This window comes from Alligator mississippiensis, chromosome 4, assembly GCF_030867095.1.
Source record: "Alligator mississippiensis isolate rAllMis1 chromosome 4, rAllMis1, whole genome shotgun sequence".
Taxonomy (NCBI): Eukaryota; Metazoa; Chordata; order Crocodylia; family Alligatoridae; genus Alligator; species Alligator mississippiensis.
Window position 1 is genome coordinate 213,723,117 of NC_081827.1, and position 23,524 is coordinate 213,746,640.

At 42.9% G+C, this 23,524-nt stretch overlaps 1 protein-coding gene across 1 annotated transcript in view; it reads right to left on the reverse strand.

Annotated features, from left to right (window-relative positions):
* UBR3 (ubiquitin protein ligase E3 component n-recognin 3) overlaps positions 1–23,524 on the reverse strand; it is a 276,834-nt gene that overhangs the window by 175,517 nt on the left and 77,793 nt on the right. The window contains exons 9-18 of the mRNA XM_059727297.1: positions 22,070–22,249; positions 21,113–21,246; positions 18,962–19,048; positions 17,944–18,009; positions 17,745–17,834; positions 14,124–14,252; positions 13,985–14,037; positions 12,044–12,177; positions 7,424–7,511; positions 3,070–3,209 (exon numbers count right to left, since the gene is read on the reverse strand). Coding sequence (XP_059583280.1) covers positions 3,070–3,209; positions 7,424–7,511; positions 12,044–12,177; positions 13,985–14,037; positions 14,124–14,252; positions 17,745–17,834; positions 17,944–18,009; positions 18,962–19,048; positions 21,113–21,246; positions 22,070–22,249 — 1,101 coding nt within the window. The remainder of the gene's footprint in view (positions 1–3,069; positions 3,210–7,423; positions 7,512–12,043; positions 12,178–13,984; positions 14,038–14,123; positions 14,253–17,744; positions 17,835–17,943; positions 18,010–18,961; positions 19,049–21,112; positions 21,247–22,069; positions 22,250–23,524) is intronic.

Here is a 23,524-nt window from a genome sequence, read left to right on the forward strand (position 1 = left end):
TGCTGCACCTAAGGAGAAGGAATTACCAACAAACTTACAGACTGGAGGATGACCTTCTCAGAAGCACTGTAGCAGAAAGGGATCTCAGAGTCATAGTTGGCTCCAAGATGAACATTAGTCATCAATGTGATGAAGTGATCAGTAAAGCTAACTGCACTTTATCATGCATTAGCAGATGCATCACAAACAGGTCCAGGGAGGTGATAATTCCCCTCACATGGCACTGGTGAGGCTGTAGCTGTCCTACTACATCCCGTTTTGGGCGCCGTACTTCAAGATGGATGTGGATAACCTTGAGCGGGTCTAGAGGAGGGCTACTTGTATCATTAGGAGCCTTCAGGTAAGGCCCTACTAGGAGAGACTAAGGGATCTGAATCTCTTCAGCCTCCACAAGAGAAGGCTGAGAAGTGATCTTGTGGCCACCTACAAATTCATTTGGGGGGGGGGGGGGAAGAAGGCAGCAAGGGATAGGAGATGCTCTGTTTACCAGGGCACCCCTTGGAGTAACTAGAAATAATGGCCACAAACTGGCAGAGAGCAGATTCTGGTTAGATATCAGGAAGAACTTCTTTATGGTAAGCATTGCCAGAATCTGGAATGGGCTTCCAAGGGAGGTAGTGCTCTCCCCTACCTCGGGGGTCTTTAAGAGGAGACTGAGCAAGCACTTGGCTGGGGTCATATGACCCCAGCACTCTTTCCTGCCTGGGGCAGGGGGTCAGACTTGATGATCTGCTGAGGTCCCTTCCAACCCTAATATCTGTGAATCTATGAAGCCTCTAGACTTTAAATCCTCTGTGTTTTCCTATCCAAAAATGAAGGCAGGTTTCCAAGCAGCCACTTACTTGGTTAAAATAAAACAAACTTTTGGTTTTGGTATTTAAGTCACGTTAAAGAGATTTATTTTTTTCTATGCTTGCGGATCTATTTTGAGCTTATTCTAGAGGAGTTGCCACTCTCATACTCATAGGCAGGCACAAAGACAACAGAAAGCATTAAGAAACTCATTCTGACTGGAATCAGTTAGAAAGGAATTGACAGTGTTAAAGCAATGTTGTGGCCATGAAGGTCCAGGAATTATGCAAGAGGCAAGGATATTTTGTAGGTGATGTTTTACTGGACCAACTGTATAGTTAGAATAAAGTTAGCAAGCTTTCAATTGCAAATTCTTACCACCTGAAAGCTTGACTACCTTTATCCCAACTATATATTTGGTCTAACAAAAGATATCACTCCCAATAAATCTTTTCCTCTCTCTCAGAAAGGAATCATACTTTGAATATCTAAGGTACATACTTTTCTGGATATGTACGATTTGCTTTTGTGTAAAACAGGGCTGGCCAACTGGTGACCTGCACGTGGCCCACAAGGGCCCCTGGGCTCCAACCCAGACACTACCATGACTCCCTTTACTCCTGCTGCAGCAGCAGCCAGAGGTTCCAGGCTCCCCTTCTCATCTCCAGCTTTTGCATCCTGTACTGCCCCCTCTCCACCCACCCAGGCAGGGCAGGGTGGGGGAGCCCACAGCCCCAGGAGTGAGACACAGCTAGGGGCCTACACACAGCACTCTGCGAGGGAGGAGAGGGAGAAGCAGTGTGCTCACATGCACAGTCCAGAGGCCCATATCACAGGAGGTGGTACACTCAGGCAGTGTGCAGCTGGGGAAGAACAGGGCCAACACTAGTGAGGCCACCAGCTATTTTACATAACACTGGTATAAAATATCCTCTCTGACATACAGTAGCCAGGGATTTCAAATCACAGATGTCCTCTACCTGCTCCTTGAGGATATCCCTGTCCTTTTAAGGACAAAAATATCCTCCCCTGAGAAACAGCCTGATTCTGTTCCCCTTCTTGACCTCATATTTTTAGATTAGACCACTGCTGTATCAGGCAGGTTAAACAGTGGTTAGAACAGCTATGTAAGAAGTCCTCACTGTATGTCCTAGAACAAAGTTCCATACTTTTTTACAAAACACATAGTGAAACTTATGGAATTCATTGCCACAGGAGGTGGTGGAGGCAGATAACAGGTTCAAAAAGGAACTGGATAAATTCATGTATGATAAATCTATTAATGGCTTTTAAACAGAATGGCTGAAGATGCTTACTCTGGCATCCCTAAACCAATAATGGTGGATCCCAGGGAGGATACTAAATAGGGAATAGATGACTCTAGAGATACCCGGGTCAGTGTTCTCCCTCTGGCATCCATTTCTGCCACTGTTGAAGACAGAATACTAAGATATATAGACCACTGGTCTGACCCAGTATGGTGATTCTTATGTTTGTAAAGTTAAATGTTGGAGAAAACAAACAGCTACCTGACTTCCTGGGGCAGGGGGCTGGACTTTATGATCTTCAAGGTCCCTTCCAGCCCTAACCTCTATGAAATCTATGAAACAGTTGAAAGGCACACCATGTGTCAGAAGAGAAATAATTGGTCTAACAATAGAACTGCAGTATATTACAACAAAACTGCATTCACCTTCTTGAATATATATTTTAAACCTACCTATTGTTCCAAATCCAGTGCATTAGAATGCTAATGTCCAGAACAAGTTTCTATAATAGAATCTCATTAACTCCCACTAGTGATCAAGACAGTCACTGCAGACTGTTTACTTGATAATTTGGAAATTGTAAACTTAAAAGAACAAAAAAGCATGTCCAGGCATAGTTTGCTCATTTATCTTGAAAGACACAAAAGTAAAATTATGACATTTTGATAATATAAGACCTCAATAGAGCACATGGCTATTAACATCTTCATTAAAGAGACTAATGTTTTTTGCATCTGAATCATACAGTGTGCAGATCAGAACATTGCAATTAACAAGATTTTCTGTATTTAATTTTAGCACTGGCTTCTGATAACACATAGCTAATGTTTGGCATATTGGGGCTTATGGTTGGTCAACAAGCAAAAACTCATCCTACATCAAGGCTGACCATGAAATGTTTGCGAGCAAATTATGATAAAGTAGAAACAAAGGGGGGTAAATCATTTTCTTTTAGCTGGTAAGTATCTTAACCTCTACATTTCTTAACACTTACATAATGCCAACTTACCTTTAGGAGTATACATTCCTTGTTGCATGGAGCCTCCAGGTTCAAAAACAGGAGCTTTAAAATCAGCCACAGCTGACAACACTGATTCAAAGCTTAAACTTCCTGGAATAATGCCACTTTTGGGATTTGGGTTTTCTGGAATGTGATTGTTAGGTTAAGAAAAGCAACGAATTGTTATTAAGGACTATTTACTAGCGGAAGCACAGCATATCATTTTATCTAATATTTTAATACATTTGTATCTAGGAGGCTGAATTTTCGCAATTCTTCATTTCTACCACAAGAGGTCTGTATTCTACAGCAGTTCCACAGCAACAACATGTCTTACTGAACTCTATCAAACCTTTTGGGTATAATTCTAATTCACTGAACTACTTACATTGCTCCAACTGTCATGTGCTTATTAAGAAGTTCCATACTAAAAATATAGGCAACTACAAATAGTCATAAATATGTTGTTAAACTTTCCTATCTTAATACTGCTAAGGTCACAGGAAGTTTTCAGAAGGGAAAACTACAAGCAACCTCACACTACTGATTAGAAATGTATACAAAACAGAAACAAAGTTTGGAGATTTCTTTATATACATTCTTACACGTTCAGGTGATGATTATCACTTTTGTTTTACTAGTAATAATAGTAACCATATATTTTGTGTTTAGGACTAAACGAGAAAAGCTAGCAGATGATTGAATTCTAAAGCTCCTTGCAAGTTTTGTACCTAGATTGACCATATCTTATTTTCTGGTATTGGTCCCAGGAGAAAAAAAGCCTCATTTGCTGATCACCCTCTTCAGCAGCTCCAGAAATCATAAGGGCAGCTCTGCTTTAGCTGTTTTAACTAATCACTTATTTGGTCTATCAAGCAGTAGGCATAAGATTTAAGAAAAAACTGAGACATTCAAGCTGACTAACCAAGTGGTTCCCATTTTCAAAAAAGGAAGCAAGGAGGACCCAGGAAACTATAGTTAGTCTTACCTCGGTCCTGGGTAAGTTTTTTGAGAGAATTATCCTGGCACATGTCCATGAGGGGCCAGCAGGGGAGGTTATGCTTAAAGGCAACCAGCGTGGGTTCATTAGAGGCAGGTCCTGTCAGACCAACCTGGTGGTGGCCTTCTGTGACCAGGTCACAAAATCCTTAGACACAGGGGTAGCAGTGGACGTAGTCTTTCTGGACTTCAGGAAGGCCTTCGACACTGTTTCTCATCCCATTCTCATTAAAAAAACTAGGGGACTGTGGCGTCAGCACCTACACAGTCAAATGGGTCGCTAACTGGCTGGAAGGCTGCGACCAGAGTGTGGTGGTGGGTGGGTCACTTTCGACCTGGAGGGCTGCGGGCAGTGGGGTCCCCCAGGGCTCGGTCCTCAGACCCACGCTGTTCAACATCTTCATCAGCGACTTGGACGAGGGGGTGAAAAGCACCGTTCAAATTTGCTGATGACACTAAGATGTGGGGGGATGTGGGCACACCATAAGGGAGGAATAGGCTGCAATCAGACCTAGACAGGTTACAGGGGTGGGCGGATGAGAACAGGATGAGTTTCAACACTGACAAGTGCAAGGTACTGCACCTGGAGAGAAAGAACCAGCAGCATACATACAGGCTGGGGAACTCCCTTCTTGTAAGTGCAGAGGCAGAAAAGGATCTTTGAGCCATTATTGATGCCAAAATGAACACGGGCCGACAGTGTGCGGCCGCAGTCAGGAAGGCCAACCGCACCTTGTCATGCATCCACAGATGCATCTCGAGCAGGTCCAAGGAGGTGATCCTCCCCCTCTATGCAGCACTGGTCGGGCTGCAGTTGGAGTACTGCATCCAGTTCTGGGCGCTGCACTTCAGGAGGGATGTGGACAGCATTGAGAGGGTCCAGAGGAGGGCCACTCGCATGATCAGGGTGCTCCCCTGGCAGGCCCTATGAGGAGAGGCTAAGGGACCTGAACCTGTTCAGCCTCCAGAAGAGAAGGCTGAGGGGGATCTAGTGGCCGTTTACTAACTAGTCAGAGGGGACCAGCAGGCACTGGGGGAGTCCCTCTTCCCCCAAGCACTACCAGGAGTGACTAGAAATAAGTCACAAGCTGGCAGAGGGTAGATTCAGGCTAGACATCAGGAGGTGCTACTTCGCAGTCAGGGCAGCTAGGACCTGGAACCAACTTCCAAGCGAAGTGGTGCTGGCTCCTACCCTGGGGGTCTTTAAAAGGAGGTTAGGCGAACACCTTGCTGGGGTCGTTTGACCCCAGTACTTTTTCCTGCCATGGCAAGGGGTCGGACTTGATGATCTGCTCAGGTCCATTCTGACCCTACCAACTATGAAACTATGGCTGATTTGCCCCATAAATCAAGAGGGATGGGAGGGATGGAAGATTGAAATTTGGCACTAAAAGCCACAGAGAGGAATGCTGATGAAGCAAAACTAGAGAAAGACAGAAAAAGATATCCACTGATGGTTCTCTTTTAAGTATACAATAAAACACAAATGCCCATTTGTGCTAAGGACTCAAAAGATGTTGAAGGAGATGATTTACAATTGATGTGAAAGAAAAATGGGGAACAGAGTGCCTGACAGCCGAAGAAAAATGCAGAAAGGGAAACCTGTGAATTTTGCTTAAAAATTGTTTGTAAAGCAATGGAGGTAGATTAGAACTAGAAATGAATCTGGAAGAGTGACAAAAAATTAGATTAAAAATGGTTCAATCATTTCAGATTAGTTACACATCTTTTATTGTTGTAAAGTTCAATCAAGCCTTCCCATCTTTAACTTTTGCCCATTTAAAAAAATAATAAATAATTAAATAATTCCTAGCTCTTAGGAAAGTGCTTTTATCAGCAGACAATAAGTCTGTTAACAAGGAAGGTTGGTATCAAAAGAGACGCATACTGCCCATTTTACAGACAGGATAACTAAGGCCCCCTCTACACATGCAGGTAAAGGAGCAATTTGATCTAATGCATGATTCACACATGCATGGCAGGAGGTGCGAATGTGGGATTGCACGTTAAATCCCATCGTGCCTTATTGTCAATGCAAGAGAAAGCCCTACGTCAGGCTCCCCCTGCACTGGCAAAAAGCAAGCTCCCGCAGCTGGGAGCCCCATACACTCCAGCTGAGGTGCTCCCAGCTGCACAAGTATAATCAAAGCAACCCCAAAGCAGGGAAATCCCAGTCCCCTGATGCATGAAACCCCCAGGGCAGGAGGATCGCCACTGCAGTGATCTCCCCAACCTGGTAGTGCAGGAAACCTTTGGGACCAGATATCCCCGGGGTCCATGGGTTTCACACACCCCTGAGCCCTCGGGATTGCAGCTGCCTCAATCCCAAAGGCCAGGGGTTTTCTGCTGGGCAAGGTGTACCCCTGGAGCTGGGGGCCCTGTCAGCTAATGGGGGAAACCCTGCTACACATGCAAATTAAAGCTCAAGAGCTACAAAGATAATATATATTTTTTAGGTATAACTTTACAGCTAGTTGAAGCTTTTTATTTTGTGATGGCTACTTTGCACATGTGGCTGGTCTCCAGGTAACTGTGCTATTAACCAGTTAATTGCATAATACCTGTAAGCTGTAAAGGGGCCTAAGGCACAGAGAAGCAACGTCTACAATTGGATTGCATTACTCTTTAGCGCAGCAAACACATCCATCTTACTTGCATGCAAAGTATTAAGTAGACTGAGGTCTTGGAAAAGTAATAGTAAAACAACCAAAAACTAACAGGTTTTTTTTTTTATTGTTTGCTTGTTTTACAGCTATCTGAACAAAGGAAATGCACTATATTCTAGAAATGCAGCATGGAGTTCATTCTTCATGTAGTTTTTTTTTAATGTAACCAAATGTATAACGTCCCACTCAAGTCCCTGGGATTTCAAAATTTGATTCGGGTCTGCTATCTTTAATCTTTAAATCGAAAGCTAAGAGCGGGAGAACTGTCATATCATCTTTTGGCATAACAACAGTACTCACAAATCCTGGACAGAAGTTACCTTTGTAGTGCTACAAATAAATGTGTATCCAAGGCCAGAAGTTCCAACCCAGAAGCCCCCATTTTCCTAGATTCTAAACAAACATATAGGTTGACACAATCCTTGCCTCAAATCCAAAGGCTCTGTCTGTTTTGTTTTCATTTTAAGAGGGGTTGTGTAAATAAATGCAGTATTTTATATTGAAGACATCTAAAAATTATTGCAAAGTCTCACAACTTATTTTCACACACACAAGCAAGGAAGACTGCAGTACTATGAGAGAATTTCAAGGTTTCAAAAGAACACCAAATCTATGTTATCTTTGCACAGCTCTAAAAACAAGGCTATTATTGTCAATTACATAAATCAAGTTTAAATTTGTTAATAGATGCCAAGGATATGAGATCTAGTAATGAACTATGAGTCCTGTCATTCATACAAAGTTGGGCAACCATCTCTGCTCTGAGGATCTCGTCATCAGTCATTCCTAAAACAATAAAAATAAAATTAAATATCTGAGGAAAAAAGTAGATACAGGTAAATGTTTTATTTAATTACGTAGGTAATGTTTTAAATTACTAAATTTAACTCGAAATGTAAGGCTCAACAATTTGATATTCAAATAAATAAATAAGTAAATAAATAAATAATTTCTAAGCTTAAACTGTAGACCTTCTCATTGTTTTTTTCTGTTTCTAAGGTATCTAAAACTTAATAGACTTCTTTAAAAATTGTTCTAAAAAGTTTTGTAATAACTGTTCATTGAATTATCACCATACATGTGCTGTTTGGAAAACAGCCCACTGAACAGGTAATACACAGCAACTTTTCCAAAGTTGGTAACAAACAAAGCTCAACAAAACAGAATAGGACGAATCAGTAATCACAGTAATCAAGATTTTTAGTAATCACAGGATCAAATCTCATAAATACCAGTGCACATGGTTAACTTTATGCAAAAGTAGTAAGCATATTTACAGAATCACAGCATATAAGAACTAACAACTGTGGAATGCTTTGTAGTTTGAGAAGATGATATCTCAAAAACAAAGAAACAAAACTGAGTTCATGATCCTGAGAAAAGGAAGGATGGAGAGCAGCAGAGTAAGAACCCTGGACTTCAGAAAAGCAGACTTCGACTCACTCAGGGAACTCATAGGCAGGATCCCCGGGAAGCCAGACTGAGGGGAACAAGAATCCAGGAGAGCTGCCTCTACTTTAAAGAAGACTTACTGAGAGTGCAGGAAAAAAACATCCTGACGTGCAGGAAGACTAGTAAGTATGGTAGAAGACCAGCTTGGCTCAGCAGGGAACTCTTCAGTAAACTAAAGCACAAAAACAAAGCTTATAAGAAGTGGAAGCTTGGACAAATAACTAGGGAAGAGTATAAGAGCATTGCTCGGGCATGTAAGGAGGAAGTCAGGAAGGTCAAAGCACAATTGGAGTTGCAGCTAGCAAGGGGTGTGAAGGGTAACAAGAAGAGTTTCTACAAGTATGTCGGTAGCAAGAGGAGGATCAGGGAAAGTGTTGGTCCCTTACTGAATGGGGGAGACAATCTTGTGACAGAGGATGCAGAAAAAGCTGAAGTGTTCAATGCCTTTTTTATCTCAGTCTTCATGGGCAAGGTCAGTTCCCAGACTGCTGCACAGGGCAGCACAGCTTGGGGAGGTGGTGAGCAGCCCTCAGTGGTGAAAAAATGGGTTAGGGCCTATTTAGAAAAGATGGACATATGGGGCTGGATGGGATGCACCCAAGGTGCTGAGGGAGTTGGCTGATGAGACTGCAGAGCCACTGGCCATCATTTTTGAAAACTCATGGCAATCAGGAGAGGTCCCAGATGATTGGAGAAAAGCAATCGTAGTGCCCATATTAAAGAAAGGGAAAAAGGAGGATCCAGGGAACTACAGAGCAGTCAGCCTCACCTCAGTCCCTGGAAAAATCATGAAGCAGATCCTCAAGGAATCCATTTCTAAGTACTTGGAGGAGGAGAAGGTGATTAAGAACAGGCAGCATGGATTCACCAAGGGCAAGTCATGCCGGACCAACCTGATTGCCTTCTACAATAAGAAGGCTTTGTGGACACGGGGAGACGAGTGGATGTACTATATAGCGGCACCAAAACATCAGTCCAATATTAAATCAGCACTGATATAAAGAAAATTGGCTGTATCGAAAGTCGGCCTGATGAGGCCAATAATTTGGCCAATACATGCCCTGTGCATGTGCTGCAGCACAGCATGTAGGGGGCAAGGAGCACAGCTTGGAAAGCTGCATACAGCTGGTAAGTCAATGTGGTGGAAGAGGAGAGGGGAGGGAAGGAGTGTGGGGGGAGCAGATCAAGGCCATTGCAGTGAGGGAAGGAGTGGGGTCAGGGCAGGTGCTGCCCAGCCGAGGCAGGGCAGGCATGAGATGGAGCTGTGCCTCGTACGGGTGATGGTTCCCACCACTGCACACACCCCGGGAGGGCGTCGGGGACATGTGCCCCCTGGATTTGCGCAGGGTGGGACAGGGTGGGGTGTGCTGCTGCTGCAGGCTGGGGCCAGGTCTGTGCCAGGCTCTTCCTGGTGGAGGCTGGGCCAGACTGTGCTCAGGGCAAGCAGCAGTGGTGCTAGGAGGGGGTAGAGTTGGAGGGCTAAGGCGAATTTTGGGGTGACTTAAGCCTCCTCCACAGTCCCCTCCCAGTGACGCTATTGCCCGCCCCGAGCACAGTCCAGACCAGCCCCTGCTGGGAAGAGTCCAGCACAGCCCCGGCTCCAGCCCACAGAGGCAGCCGCCCTGCCCTGCACAAGGCTCCCCTGCCCCCAGTGTCCTCCCAGGGTGCGCACAGTGGCGGAAGCCACCTTCCCACGCCCCCCAGATGAACCGCTTGTGGCTCTGTCCCGCAACTTGCCCCAGCCGCAGCCCCAGCCCCACTTCCTCCCTCACTGCAGGGGACTCAATCTGCCTCCCCATGCCCCTTCCCTTCCCCCTCTCCCCTTCCACCACAACAGACTTACCACCTGGACACTGCTCTTCAAGCTTCCAGGCTAGAATCAGAAATCGAATCAGTATCGGCTGATATGCCTCCTTAAAAATCAGCTATCAGTATCAGCCCCAAAAATTTCTATCTGTGCACACCTAGCAGTGTACCTTGATTTTAGCAAGGCTTTTGATAGTCTCCCATATCATTCTCACAGGTAAGCTAAGGAAGTACAGGCAGAATGAATTGAATGTAAGGTGGATAAAAAATGGCTGGAGCATCAGGCTTAGAGAGTAGTAATCATTGGCTCGATGTCTACTCGGCAGCCAGTATCAAGTGGAATACCCTGGGGCTGGTTTTGTTCAATATCTCCATCAACAACCTGGAAGATAGCATAGAGTGCACCCTCAGCAAGTTTGCAGATGACACCAAGCTCGGGGGGGAGTAGTAGATACGCTGGAGGGTAGGGCTAGGATTCAAAGTGACCTAGACAAATTGGAGGATTGGGCCAAAAGGAATCTCATGAGGTTTGACAAGGACAAGTGCAGAGTCCTGCACTTAGGACAGAACAGTCCCATGCACCAGTTCAGACTGGGGGCTGACTGGCTGGGCAGCAGCTCTGCAGAAAAGGACCTGGGGGTTACAGTGGAGAAGAAGCTGAATATGAGCCAAAAGTGTACCCTCATTGCCAAGAAGGCTACCAGCATACTGGGCTGCATTAGTAGGTGTGTTGCCAGTAGGTCAAAGGCAGTGATTATTCCCCTCTATTCAGCACTGGTGAGGCCACTTCTGGAGTACTGTGTTCAGTTTTGGGCCCCCCACTGCAGAAAGGGTGTAGACAAATTGGAGAGAGTCCAGCAGGTGACAAAAATGGTAATTGGGCTGGCGAACATGATTTATGAGAAAAGACTGAAGGCCCTAGGCTTATTTAATCTAGAGAAGAGATGTCTGAGGGGGATTTAATAGAAGCCTTTAACTAGCTGAAGGGGGGCTCATAAGAGGATGAAACTAGACCAGGAGCAGCCAATTATTTTTGTTCACGGGCCATGCAGGCAGTTCTGGGGAGCTGCCACAGCACCACTCCCCCCTGCCTCATCCCCACAACAGCCCAGAGCCCACACACCACCACCAACAGCACACAGACCCTGGCTTGCCTCACCTTTCTAGGCAGCTCAGGCAACAGCAGAAGCTCCTTCTGGCTGCCACTGCCACTGGCCCCAGCCCCGCAGTAGTGGCAGGAACCCACACACACAGCCCCAACTCTGGCCTGCCCTGCACCTGCTCCAGCCCAGCCTAGCACAGCAGACCAGCTCCGGAGCAGCTAGAACCAGAACACAGCCCTAACCCAGCCTGTCCTATGCCTGCTCCAGACCTCCCACCCATGCTGAGCAGAGGCAGCAGCAGTGGCGGACGGGCAGAAATTGCTGCTCAAGCACCACCCGCCCCCCCACCCCCACAGCTGCTGGGCACTTCTTGCTGCAGCTGCCCAGAGCTCACACCCAGGCTGCCCTGCCACTCCCTCCGCTGTCATCACTGCCTCCTTGAGGCACTGCAAAAACAATATACAGCAACATACGGCTGATTGGAGTGTAGATGTTCAGCATTCAACTGCACTGGGCTTAAGTGGATACAAATATCAGAAACCCAGTATTTTCCATTAAACAATACAATACAAATACATGTAGTTAATAAAGAAAGGTGGAAGTTAGGAAAGGAAAAAAAGTTCAGTCATAAATAGTCATTATAACTAAAAAGTACTGATTTTTTTTATACAACTGGTATGCATATCCAAGCTTTAATCTGTACCTAATGCATGTGCATAACAAATTCAAGCATTTATTTCAATCAGAGAAAAGAACTGACTGGATTGTAATTTATATTCCATTTTTATCCTTAAGTTGAAGTAATTGGTGAAACTGAAACCAAATTAAAATGATTTAATTAATAGGTTCTACCTGTATTGCTACAGGGTAGCTATTAAATGCTGAAAGACTGGAAACCAAATGCATATAAATGCCATGTTACAGTAATATATGTATCTAAATAATTGTGATTCTTACCTAAATGTAAGCGAAGACTTAAAAGAAGGACAAGAAAGGTTAAGGCTCCTTCCAGCATAGATCTCTCATGCTCTGAATCAAGAACTGTATTCTGATGTTGTGATGCCATTGTTAACAGATCCACCACCTTGAATCTAGAGAAGACGGAACCAAGTTAGAACAACTGACTGGATCCTTCAATATTGACAGCCTGATGCTGAGGCACTGAATATATGCAACTACGTACTTCTACTGAAGTAGCAGTCAGGATCAGGCCTTAAAGAAATACAAAATAAAATTAAAGTAATACAATTTAATTAGATACAAACCATGAAATGAAAGTTGTTTTTTAATAGAAAAAGCACTCTTATTTTGCTACATCCAGAAGGGATTATAGTTATAACTCGCTCCATATACAAAAATACCTGGCATTTATATCAATTGAATATTTTAAAAAAAAGAAACATCAAACAGCGTACTTTCATATCCTACTTTTCCTTCATTCAACAGAAGCAAGCAGACTTCCTGTGATTCTTAATGCTGCAGCTCTATTCATTCTTCCTAAGTGTCTGCACACTGGGCCATGCAATATACACCAGAGATTCACAGAAGATTCAGCTCTATAGTTTCATAAGCATACTGCAAACCTTAGAGAGAAGTGGTTTTCAACCTTTTTCGATTTGATGTACCCTCATTAGACTCAAGGAACCCCTCAAAATGCTAGCTCTTGTTTTTCACTCATGTTTTCACTACAAAAAACTAATAGAATAGTTTTTTCTGTTGCAAAGAACTCAGAAAGAAAACAACAGATCAGAATGTTTTTAATGTTATGGATTCCTATTTGTAAAATCTCAGTTGATCTTATGAATCCCATCTGTATGCCAAACGGCATTAACGCCATGTAATCTTGGGGCAACCTTCTCAAGACACCCTAGGTGCCATAGACTTCGGTTGAGAATAAGCACCATAGAGAGACTGTTCCCAAACTGTGGGTCATGACCCCAAATGGGGTCGCAGCATCAGTGGAGTGGGTCACAATAACCATGCCCCCTGAGATTTTCCGTGCCCCATGGGGTGCAAGGCAGCAGCTGGGCCGGACCAGCTCCCTCTACAGCCCAGGAGCTGCCTCTATGGCTCAAAGGGTGGGACCCACTGTGGGAGGGAGTGCCGCATCACCATGGCTGCCAAGGTGAGGCACGGCACCAGCATGGAGTTGTGCCCACACTGCTGCCGGGTGAGTAGGGGGCACCTCAACTTGGCAGTCAAGGCAGCATGGTGCTCTCTCCCTCCTGTGCTGGGTCCAGTCCACTGGACCGTGGAGCCCCTGGGAGAAGGGTAGCTGGGTGGGAAGCCCCAAGCCTGTAGCAGGCAGCCTGCATCTGCCCCCTGCCCCCCACCAAGGGCTCCACTCCAGCAGCGCTGTCTACAGTGGAGAAGAAGGGATGGGGCAAGTGGGTGCGGAAGCCGGGCTCTGCACTCTGCTCCAGCCACAGCAGCCACTGCCTCCCATGGGTGGCAGCCAGGGCTTGGGCGCTGCTGGAGGGGAGGGGGAGGGGAAGAGAGGGACTAGGGGGCTGTGGGACCTGGCCCTGGAGCACCTAGTGACGGGGAGAGGTGGGGGCAAGTGAGGAGCACCAGCAGACCAACAGGCTGTGGGTGGGGAGTGAGGGGCACCTGGGGTTGTGGGGGGCTGTGGGTTGGGAGTGAGGAGCTATGCTGAGAAAATGGGGTCATAAATGGGGCCACACTGAGGAAAAGTTTGGGAAGCACTACCTTAGAGAGTAAATTCAAAGCCAGTCTGGATTGAAAAGGAGGAAAAATGAAGCCACTTCCCTGGAACATTCAAGGAAAACTGTGGCATGAGAGGGTATTTAGTAGGTATGCACCTTTCCCTGATATATAATTTTAGTTAGTAATTGGTGAAGCACCGAACAATAGTGTTCATCCCGTCTTTCAACTTACCTTTCAAAAACTGATGAAATAAAGTAATCTGGGTCAAGCCGAGAAGCACAGACCTGTAAAATGAGAATACATTAATTACATTAATTGGTTGATCATGCTCTGGTAAAGAGTACCTGGGGTCACAAAAAGTATAACTTACCTGTAATAAGTAGATGTCAGGATCAATCATTGAATTACAAAAATGAGACTGCACATAAGTCATTGCTTGTCCTTTGATTTGTAGACCATTCCTTACCCACATGTTACTGTGGATTTCAGAAAGGCTTGCCTAATATAAAATAACATAAAAAGGAAAGCTGAAACAAATATCAGCAAACAGTTCAAGGAAATTCATGTATTTGGCCAAATGGCAGCTGTGTCTCAGGGCAGCAGCAACTAGTTATCCCTCTTAACTCAATATGAGTAGGGATGAAATACATCAAATATTGGATGAAAACCATATAAAAACCACACCTAAATACTTAAATAGATTTAGTGTGTACCAATATATGGCATTCTTCTTCCTAGGGCAGTAATAAATGTATACACTAAGCATCATATTAAAATATAGTGCTGAATGAAATTTAAGGCTTGGATTATTAAAACAATATTTTGGTATTTTTACAAGCTATGCAAGACATGTTAGCAAGATATCCTACCTAAATTAAGATCCTTATGTTCCACTTAAGTAGTTATTTACTTTCCCTAAAAGTAAATACCACGCACAGGCCTGTAACATTTATACCATACTTTCAGACCAGAGTACTCCACAATTCTATGTCCTGTAAAAGTACTTAAAAAATGGGGCATGCATATTAAATAAGCGGTCAATGACTAATCAACTTTTTCTCTTCCTTTCTAACTTCAGTACAAATTGGTATTGCTATACAGATTATATAAGTAGTCAAGGAATAAAAAGTTCTCAGCCAGATCTTTGCATTATTTCCACACGGTCAATTTGTACATATGAACATCAATTGCATAAGTCTGCATAAATGTCAAATGTGATCCTGATTCTGAGTGTATTTCTCAGAGAGATAAACCATCCAGGCTTATTTTACAATCTTGACAGTATCACACAATTAAACTCCTTGGTAACTGAAGAAAAATGTTGGTTCATGTAGTCTGTCAAATCAGTACAATCTATATCAGTCAAATCAGTACAATCTAATTGTTTGATCTGTGATAAACCTATGCTCTCACCTATTTTCTTCTTACATTCCACAATGATGTTGTCTTCCACTTACTGTATATTTAATTATACTTAAATTATGAGGTACAGGTTAGCTCTCCTCTTTATTATATTGTGCAACTAAACCATAATTGGGCAGTAAACATCAAGGGCTACAGACTGTGCAGGCAGGATAGAACAGGGAGGAAAAGTGGGGGTGTGGCGCTCTACGTCAAAGAGTAATACACGTCCTCAGCAAACAGCACTTGGTCAGAGGAGGGGCAGACTGAAGTGCTCTGGGTTAGAATACAAGAGGGTTGGGGAGAAAGGGACTTAACAGTGGGTGTCTACTATCAACCACCCAACCAACCAGAGGGAAGAGCTGAACTGGGAATTCTCAGGTCAGCTCAGGGAGGCAGTTCAGTCAAGAGACATGAGTAACCTAAACTACCCGGACATCTGCTGGGAGAAGCAGTCAGCCAGGTCTAACTGCTCACGTAGCTTCCTAGCTGAGATACAGGACCTCCACCTAACCCAGGAGGTGCACAGTCCCACCAGGGGAAATGCCTTGTTGGACCTGGTCCTGGCCACCTGGTGAGGGGACTGCGGGTTCTCGACCACCTGGGCGATAGCGATCATCGCCTACTGTAATTCACCATCCACCGCAGGGTATCAAAGTTCTGCAGCAAAGCAGCAGCCCTTGACTTCAGGAGGGCCAATTTCAATGAGTTAAGGAGATCAGTCCAGGAGGCACTGAGGTCCCAGAGGGTAGGGGAGTTGGGAGTGCAAGATGAGCGGTCGTTCCTTAAGGAAACAATCCTCCGAGCCCAAAGGGTGACAGTCCCAACATGATTCAAAGGGGGGCAAGAGTGCTCAAAAGCCCCCATGGCTCACCAAAGGCAGAAACGTCTGAAAGCTAAAAAGGAGGCATACACCCGACGGAAGGGAGGGGCCATCATCAAGCAGGATTATACCTCCAATTGCTCAAGACTGTAGGGAGGCTGTTAGGAAGGCTAAGGTGGAGACAGAACTAGGACTAGCAACCAGGATCAAAGATAACAAGAAGTTCTTTTTTAAATACATACAGAGCAAAAAGAAGGCACCGGGGTAACGTGGGGCCCCTGCAGGACATGCTTGGCAATCTGGTGGTTGCACTAGACGACAAAGCTAACCTCTTTAACAAATTCTTTGCCTCCATTTTTCTGAGCAGGGACAGGGACATCACCCCCCACCGGGGTTCCAGATGGATTCAGGAGAGGCACAGCCAGGCCTACAGTCAGGGGGGACCTAGTCAGGGAACTTGCGAGGGACCAGCAGGGGAGATTATGCTTAGGGGCAACCAACATGGGTTCATCAGAGGCAGGTCCTGTCAGACCATCCTGGTTGCCTTCCACAACCAGGTCCAAAATCCTTAGATGCAGGTGTCATGGTGGACATATTCTTTCTGGACTTTAGGAAGGCCTTCGACACTGTCTCTCACCCCATTCTCATTAAAAAATTAAGTGACTGTGGCATCAATGCCTACACAGTCAGATGCGTCACAAATTGGCTGGAGGGCTGCACCCAGAGACTGGGGGTGGACGGGTCATTTTCAACCTGGAAGGATGTGGGCAGTGGGGTCCCCCAGGGCTCGGTCCTCGGGCCCACAATGTTCAACACCTTCATCAGCGACTTGGACGAGGGGGTGAAAAGCACCTTGTTCAAGTTCACAGATGACACTAAGATGTGGGGAGAGGTGGGCATGCTAGAAGGGAAGGACAGGATACAGCTGGACCTGGACAGGTTAGAGAGGTGGGTGAATGAGAATAGGATGGGATTCAATACTAACAAGTGCAAGGTACTACACCTAGGAAAGAAGAACCAGCAGCATAACTATAGGCTGGGGAGCTCCCTTCTTGTCAGCAGAGAGGCAGAAAAGGATCTTGGAGTCGTTATTGATTCCAAGATGAACATGGGCTGCCAATGTGAGGACACAGTCAGTAAAGTTAACCACACCTTGTCATGCATCCATAGATGCATTACGAGCAGGTCCAAGGAGGTGATCTTCCCCCTCTATGCGGCACTGGTCAGGCCACAGTTAGAGTGCTACATCCAGTTCTGGGTGCCGCACTTTAGGAGGGATGTGGCCAGCACTGGGAGAGTCCAGAGGAGGGCCACTCACATGATCAGGGGGCAGCAGGGCAGGCCCTACGAGGAAAGGCTACGGGACCTGAACCTGTTCAACCTCCACAAGAGCAGGCTAAGAGGGGATCTGGTGGCCGTCATGGGGGACCAGCGGGGAACAGGAGAGTCCCTATTCCCCCGAGTACCACCAGGAGTAACTAGGAATAACAGCCACAAGTTGACTGAGAGTAGGTTCAGGCTAGACTTCAGAAAGCACTACTTCACATTCAGGGCAGCTAGGATCTGGAACCAACTTCCAAGGGAACTGGTGCTCGCTCCTACCCTGGGGGTCTTCAAAAGGAAGCTAGATAATCACCTAGCCGGGGTCGTTTGACCCCAGCATTCTTTCCTGCCCATGCAGGGGATCGGACTTGATGATCTGCTCAGGTCCCTTCTGACCCTACCCTATGAAACTATGAAACCCAAGACAGAAGCCTGGCAACATACCTGAATCTGAAGTGGATGAATCATTAGTTTCATCAGCATCTCCTGATCTGGTAAAATAGAATCCAGATCTAATTCTTGGCATTTAACAGCCTACAAACAAAATAGATACATATTTTACTGATAATATTAAAAAAACCCCACATTTTCATATTTTAAAACAGACAATATCAAACCTTGTAAAAATTAGTCATAAGCTTACCTTACTCAAAAACATTGCAAAGTAACGATGTAGTGGCAAATGAAAAGTAACTTGGTTGGGAGCTGGCTGCAAAGAAAACACAATGTATATGACCATTGTTTAGAAAAAAAAATGCATACATCACACACTGCCTCTGTCACCGTCATTATACTTGAGCTTATCCCCACCATTAATGGATTTTCCCACTAGGTAACTGCAGCACTCTGTTGCTAAAGGCTCATCTCCCCTTATCAAGACTGTTCTAGTTGACGTCTCCTTGTAAGCCTTCAGAATGGTAGTCATACCCCAGCCAAGTGGTTCTCAACCTTTTTAGACTTGAAGCACCGCTTGTTAGACCCATGGCAGCCCTCAGAAAATGCCAATTCTTAGTTTTCATTTTTTTTAACACAGAAGAATAATAGAGCAATTCTTCTATTACAAAGAACTCAAAAAGCACACAACAGAGCAAATTGTTTTTTAATACTGTGAATTCCTAGTTGATATTTCTCAGTTTATCTTATAAATCATGTTTGCAGACCTAACAGCACTAACATTGTGTGGCACCCTGCTGCACACCTGAAAAGATCTCAAGACACCCCAGGGTGCCATGAGAATCACTGCCCCAAATTTAAGTGAAGCAATCTGGGCCAACGCATCAAAACTACCCACCACACTAGTATTTCAAATGAAACCTGGAGTACAGACGTGCTTTGCATTATCACTGTTACAGCCTCTCTACCACGCTGGAAAGCTTTTATGGATTCATAGTTTGAGTAAAAGTACATTTAAACGGGTAAAGTTCTTAAATCAGATATTACACCATAGTCATGAATTACAATGCTTTTTAAAAGAGTTGTATTGTTTTTAACAAGATAAACTATGAATTAGTGTACTGACAATTTTTTCTCTTAAATAAAATATTTCATATTAAATTTTTGTTTTGCTACCTTTGTTTGGTTGCTCGCTTTTTTTTTTTTGGTTTTCATTTTTGTTGCTGGCTTTTTATGGTAATGTTTATATATTTGTTAAGGATACATACCTCATCTACAAAGTTGATGGCATCAAACCAGTCTTGGAGTGCCTCAAGGCAGTACCTAACAACATTTCGTGTGTATTCTTGTGTCTCCTGCAATAAGAGAGGTCATTGCACATTGTTCCACATAATTCAAAATAATTTTGAATATTGGTGCCATTAATACAATACAGGACATAGCTCAATACAATGTATGACAGTTTATTAACCAGATTTTTGCATTAGCCTCTGTTCATAACATTAAGACCTGACAAAAACATGGAATCTCATTCATCTTATTTAAAAATATATAATATATATTTAATCTTAATAAATATATCTATAATGTTGTTCATTGTATTTTAAAAAACTCTCTTCTCATTTTAGAAAATTAGTATACTTCAGTTATTTACTCATGGTGGCTACAGTACCTTCATACTGAGACTTTCTCCAGATTACCAACTGGTGGGAGCTCTAGCATTAATACACCAAAATGTTTTTGCTCTTGCTTTATCTAGACCTGCTCTGAGATGCCATGTTGGAATGTCCTTATTTATCACTTTGATCTTGAAGCTTTATAATTTTCACTTTAATATTTCCAACAATTTGTCTAACTGAAGTAAGATATGCTGGTCTTCAGTTTCTAGGACCCGTTTAAAGTTTTTTCCCCACCTCTTTTTTTCCTATATAGGTCTAGTAAACATTTATCATCTTACAGTGTAAATAGCTAATCTCAATCTTGAATTACAAATTTCAGTTCAGATATTTAAGCCTCTTGGCAATTATTAGGATTGATACAATTTGGTCTTTGTGACTTAAGGTTGGTTACTATATTAATTTGGTTAAGCATAAAAATATGGAGCTGTATACACTAATGACCCTTCCATGCACAGATCCTGACAGGAATGACTATCTAATAGACTTTTCTTTTTTTTCCTACTGTCTCTAGAGTTTAGTAAACTCAATGTGTATAAAATACAGTGCAGCCAGCATCAGCGCAATGACAACTGGAAAGACTTGAGTAAATTTGTTGCTTGAAAATAAACATAAGTAGAAATCCTCCATGTATAACAAACTCTCATACTGAAACGGTTTAAGTTAAATTGTTTTCTTCAGAACTAATGAACCAAAATTAAGATTATCATTCAAAAGGAGTGGAATAAGTAACATGTGAGAACAGAATAAACAAGCAGCGTAACTTTCAGAAATATCACTTTATCAACTGCCTGATTAACATTGCTGCAATAAACTATTAATAACAGATCTTTAAGTGCACATTTTCATTCAGACGTTACTATCCAAAAGACACTGCACCTACATACCTTGTTTAAATACTGCCAAAAATTAATATTTTTTTTTATTTTTCATCATAAAAAGGAGACAAAAGTACACATGTTCATGTTACAATTATTCCTCTAAAATGAAGATTTCCACCTTTTGCAATTCAAAATTGTTTGACAAGCAGTAACCTATCAATTGTGTTGTAATTAGGGGACTAACAGCATAAAACAAGAACCTTCACCTCATGTTGTTAATAATCTAGATATCTAACTACTCTGGCACCCTTCAGTGTCTTGTTCACAAACAAAGGAACAAAGAAAATTTGTTTTGTTTAGTTTAAGCTACTTGACATAAAAAAGCCTCAAACTAGCTCAAAATAAAGAAATCTAACTGCATAGCAATTCTACACAATAAGTATTCTAGAAATAAATCCCAAATTGGTAGGACAAGACATTTCAATCCTGCAGATACGGAGGATATAGCCTACTGAAAAATGTGTAGTGAGTGCTCCAGCTGAGTAACTTGGATTGAAAAAACCTTGGAAAAAGAAAGCCAAAACCCACTATTATGCAAACGCTCCTTGCCCATTTGGTTCAAGTATCTTTCAGATGAAGATCTGAAGTCATTTCCCTAGGCAAGCAATTGTCTAGAAAACGACGTAGAGAAGACAGGCATAATCCTCCTCCATGGACTTAAATACTCTTCAAATAAAAATTACCTTTAACAAAACAAAATACTGTTCATTGTATTTTAATCAACTCCAGTGTTTTAAACATTCCAGAAAATGACGCTGGAAGGATAACACATCTAAGTATCTGTAAAAATCACTGAGACTACAAAAAGGAGAGCTAAAAAGGGGTTTTCTTACCAATAAAGAAAGAAATACATCAGTCTTACCCTAACTTTGCAATGAGATAAGAGTCCCCACATTGGCTGGGCACAGGCTTCCAGTTCAGCAGCAAACGCAGCATAGTAGGTCTGTGATTCAAACTCCACATGCTCATTTAGTTCTCGTTTATTTAAATTCATACCTTGAATGATTTAAGCAAATGTATGCAACAGCAGATTTGACTATGGCTAAATGAAACAGTATTTTTTTAATTATTCATATATGCCCACATTGCTAAACAGGGAAAAAGTACCCATGCATTAAATTACAAATGATATGATCAACTGTGCCTTTAAATACCAACAGGATTAAGGATGAAGAATGAGCAAAAGCCTTGAGATTTGACTAGAAAGAAATCAGAATCATGGCTGAAGGACATGTTTTGCTAACTACTCTGGTGCCCACACTGGGAATGGACACTGACCAGGACTGGGCCCTCTCTCAGTCTGAACTCCAAACAATTAAAGAAGACTACAAAGTTTTGGATCTCTATACATAACAGTGGCCACTATAAAATCAGGCACGATTTTTTTTCAAACGTTCTAAACCACAGTGAACAGAAGGGAAAGCCTGAATGCACCAAACTAAATTTAGAATTTTACCAATTTTATCAAAATAAAAATTTGTGCTGCTAGTACAACTTCTTGAGAGTTCAGAAACTAAATCATTGTATGTTGTACAACCCTCTCTTGTGTCCAATCCTAATAGACCAGAGAGCTATTGGAAAAGAATGTCCAGTGACTATCATTTTAATTTTTGGAAGTCTCTATCCACATTTCCAGAAATGTGCAATAGATTAACAATGAAAATACTAATGGAGTAAATATTTATATGCAACAATGTATGCTAAAGCAAAGATTACACAAAAAATTCAAAGATGGTACTACAGAAAATGAGAGTTAAAATTAGATGTATTCCAAAAAACAATTTATCATCACTAAATAAGAAAGCTAAAAGCCACGTACCTTGAAAGAATGATACAAAATTCATCCACGTTACTAACAGGCCATGATCTTCCAAGAATTTCTTAGCTACACTCTGGTGCGAAAGTATATTAATAAAATCACTAACAAGTGGCCAGTATGTATTATTCTTCAGTAGTGCTTCCCCACAGTTGACTACTACATGCAAACTGTTTTCTTCATCTAGATTTAAAAAAAGATTTAAGAAATCCCACATAATATTGTATAAGACATGGCAATTGAGAATCAACAACTGTTAAAGTATGCAGTTTATGAAAGTAAAGACCAGTTCTTCATAGTAACTGAGGTTCTGCAAGAGGTTATCTGCTATGTGAATGCCCCTCTTGAAGTGCACAAGTCTCATATACTTGAGATCTGAATCTGAACAGCAGCAGGGAAAATGAGACAGATCTCCTTCAAATGAAAATAGGTAATAAGACTATAACACACTACAGGAGATCCAGGTTCTGCATTCAAACTACAGGAGATCCAGGTTCAGATCAAGGACTTCAACCTCAGCCTCCTACATCTGAGATTAATAGCATAAGCACCTAGCTATCTGGAGCTGGGTCTCCAATGCCAACCAACAGAGATGTTTGGTCTGTCTTCAGAAACGCACGCTTTCACCAGTTTGGTGTCCTACAAAGTCTATTTCCTCTGCAGGGACAAAAAATTAATTATATGATTTCATTATGCTTAAATATAGTAAAGGCATTTCAGGGCTATGCCTTTAAACTAGCCACTCATCTAAAAATGGATAAACATGAATGCCTTGTCTCCTAAGATATGCTGTCATCACAAGTAGGCACCTTGTGAAAATTCTTGGTGCTGTGAAGAGACCAAATGATAGCACTTCATATTAGTAACAACTATGTCTACTGTAAATCACAGATGCTTTATATGTGCCAGCTGAACTGTAATATATAACAGGCACATTAGCAGCTTCAGCCTAGAGAGAAGACATAATGGAGCATTGCCATCCATATCTGAGAGGGCAGTCAGTCTTCCCAGGTCTAAGGTAAGATGAAAAACCTTTTCCTTTTCAATATAGAAATATAAAAAATAAAAGTCACTTCCCCTGCACTCTAGAGACAACTCTGAGGGCTCCTAGTAAACAGGAAAGCAATTTCTTCATTATTTTGTTATCAAAATAGGCCCCAAGCACAAAGGATGCAATGTTCATGGGAAACAACTTCCAGCACCAACTTCTGCTGGTTGTTATTCCAGTTGAATACTAACAGACAGAAAAAGAACTGGCATCCAAAGACGCATGTAGTGATGTTTTTTGCCAGTTTAATGTGGCTCTTGGCCATCATGTCAACAGCTGCCTGAAAGCGGGTGCAAAATGATAAGCAACTGAGAAAGATGGTTTCCTCCTATAGCAGGCTGGCTCCTTCCTGAGAGCATAGTCAGAGAATTACGTTAATAGCTATGTTAGTACATGTGCTGCGTGCACTC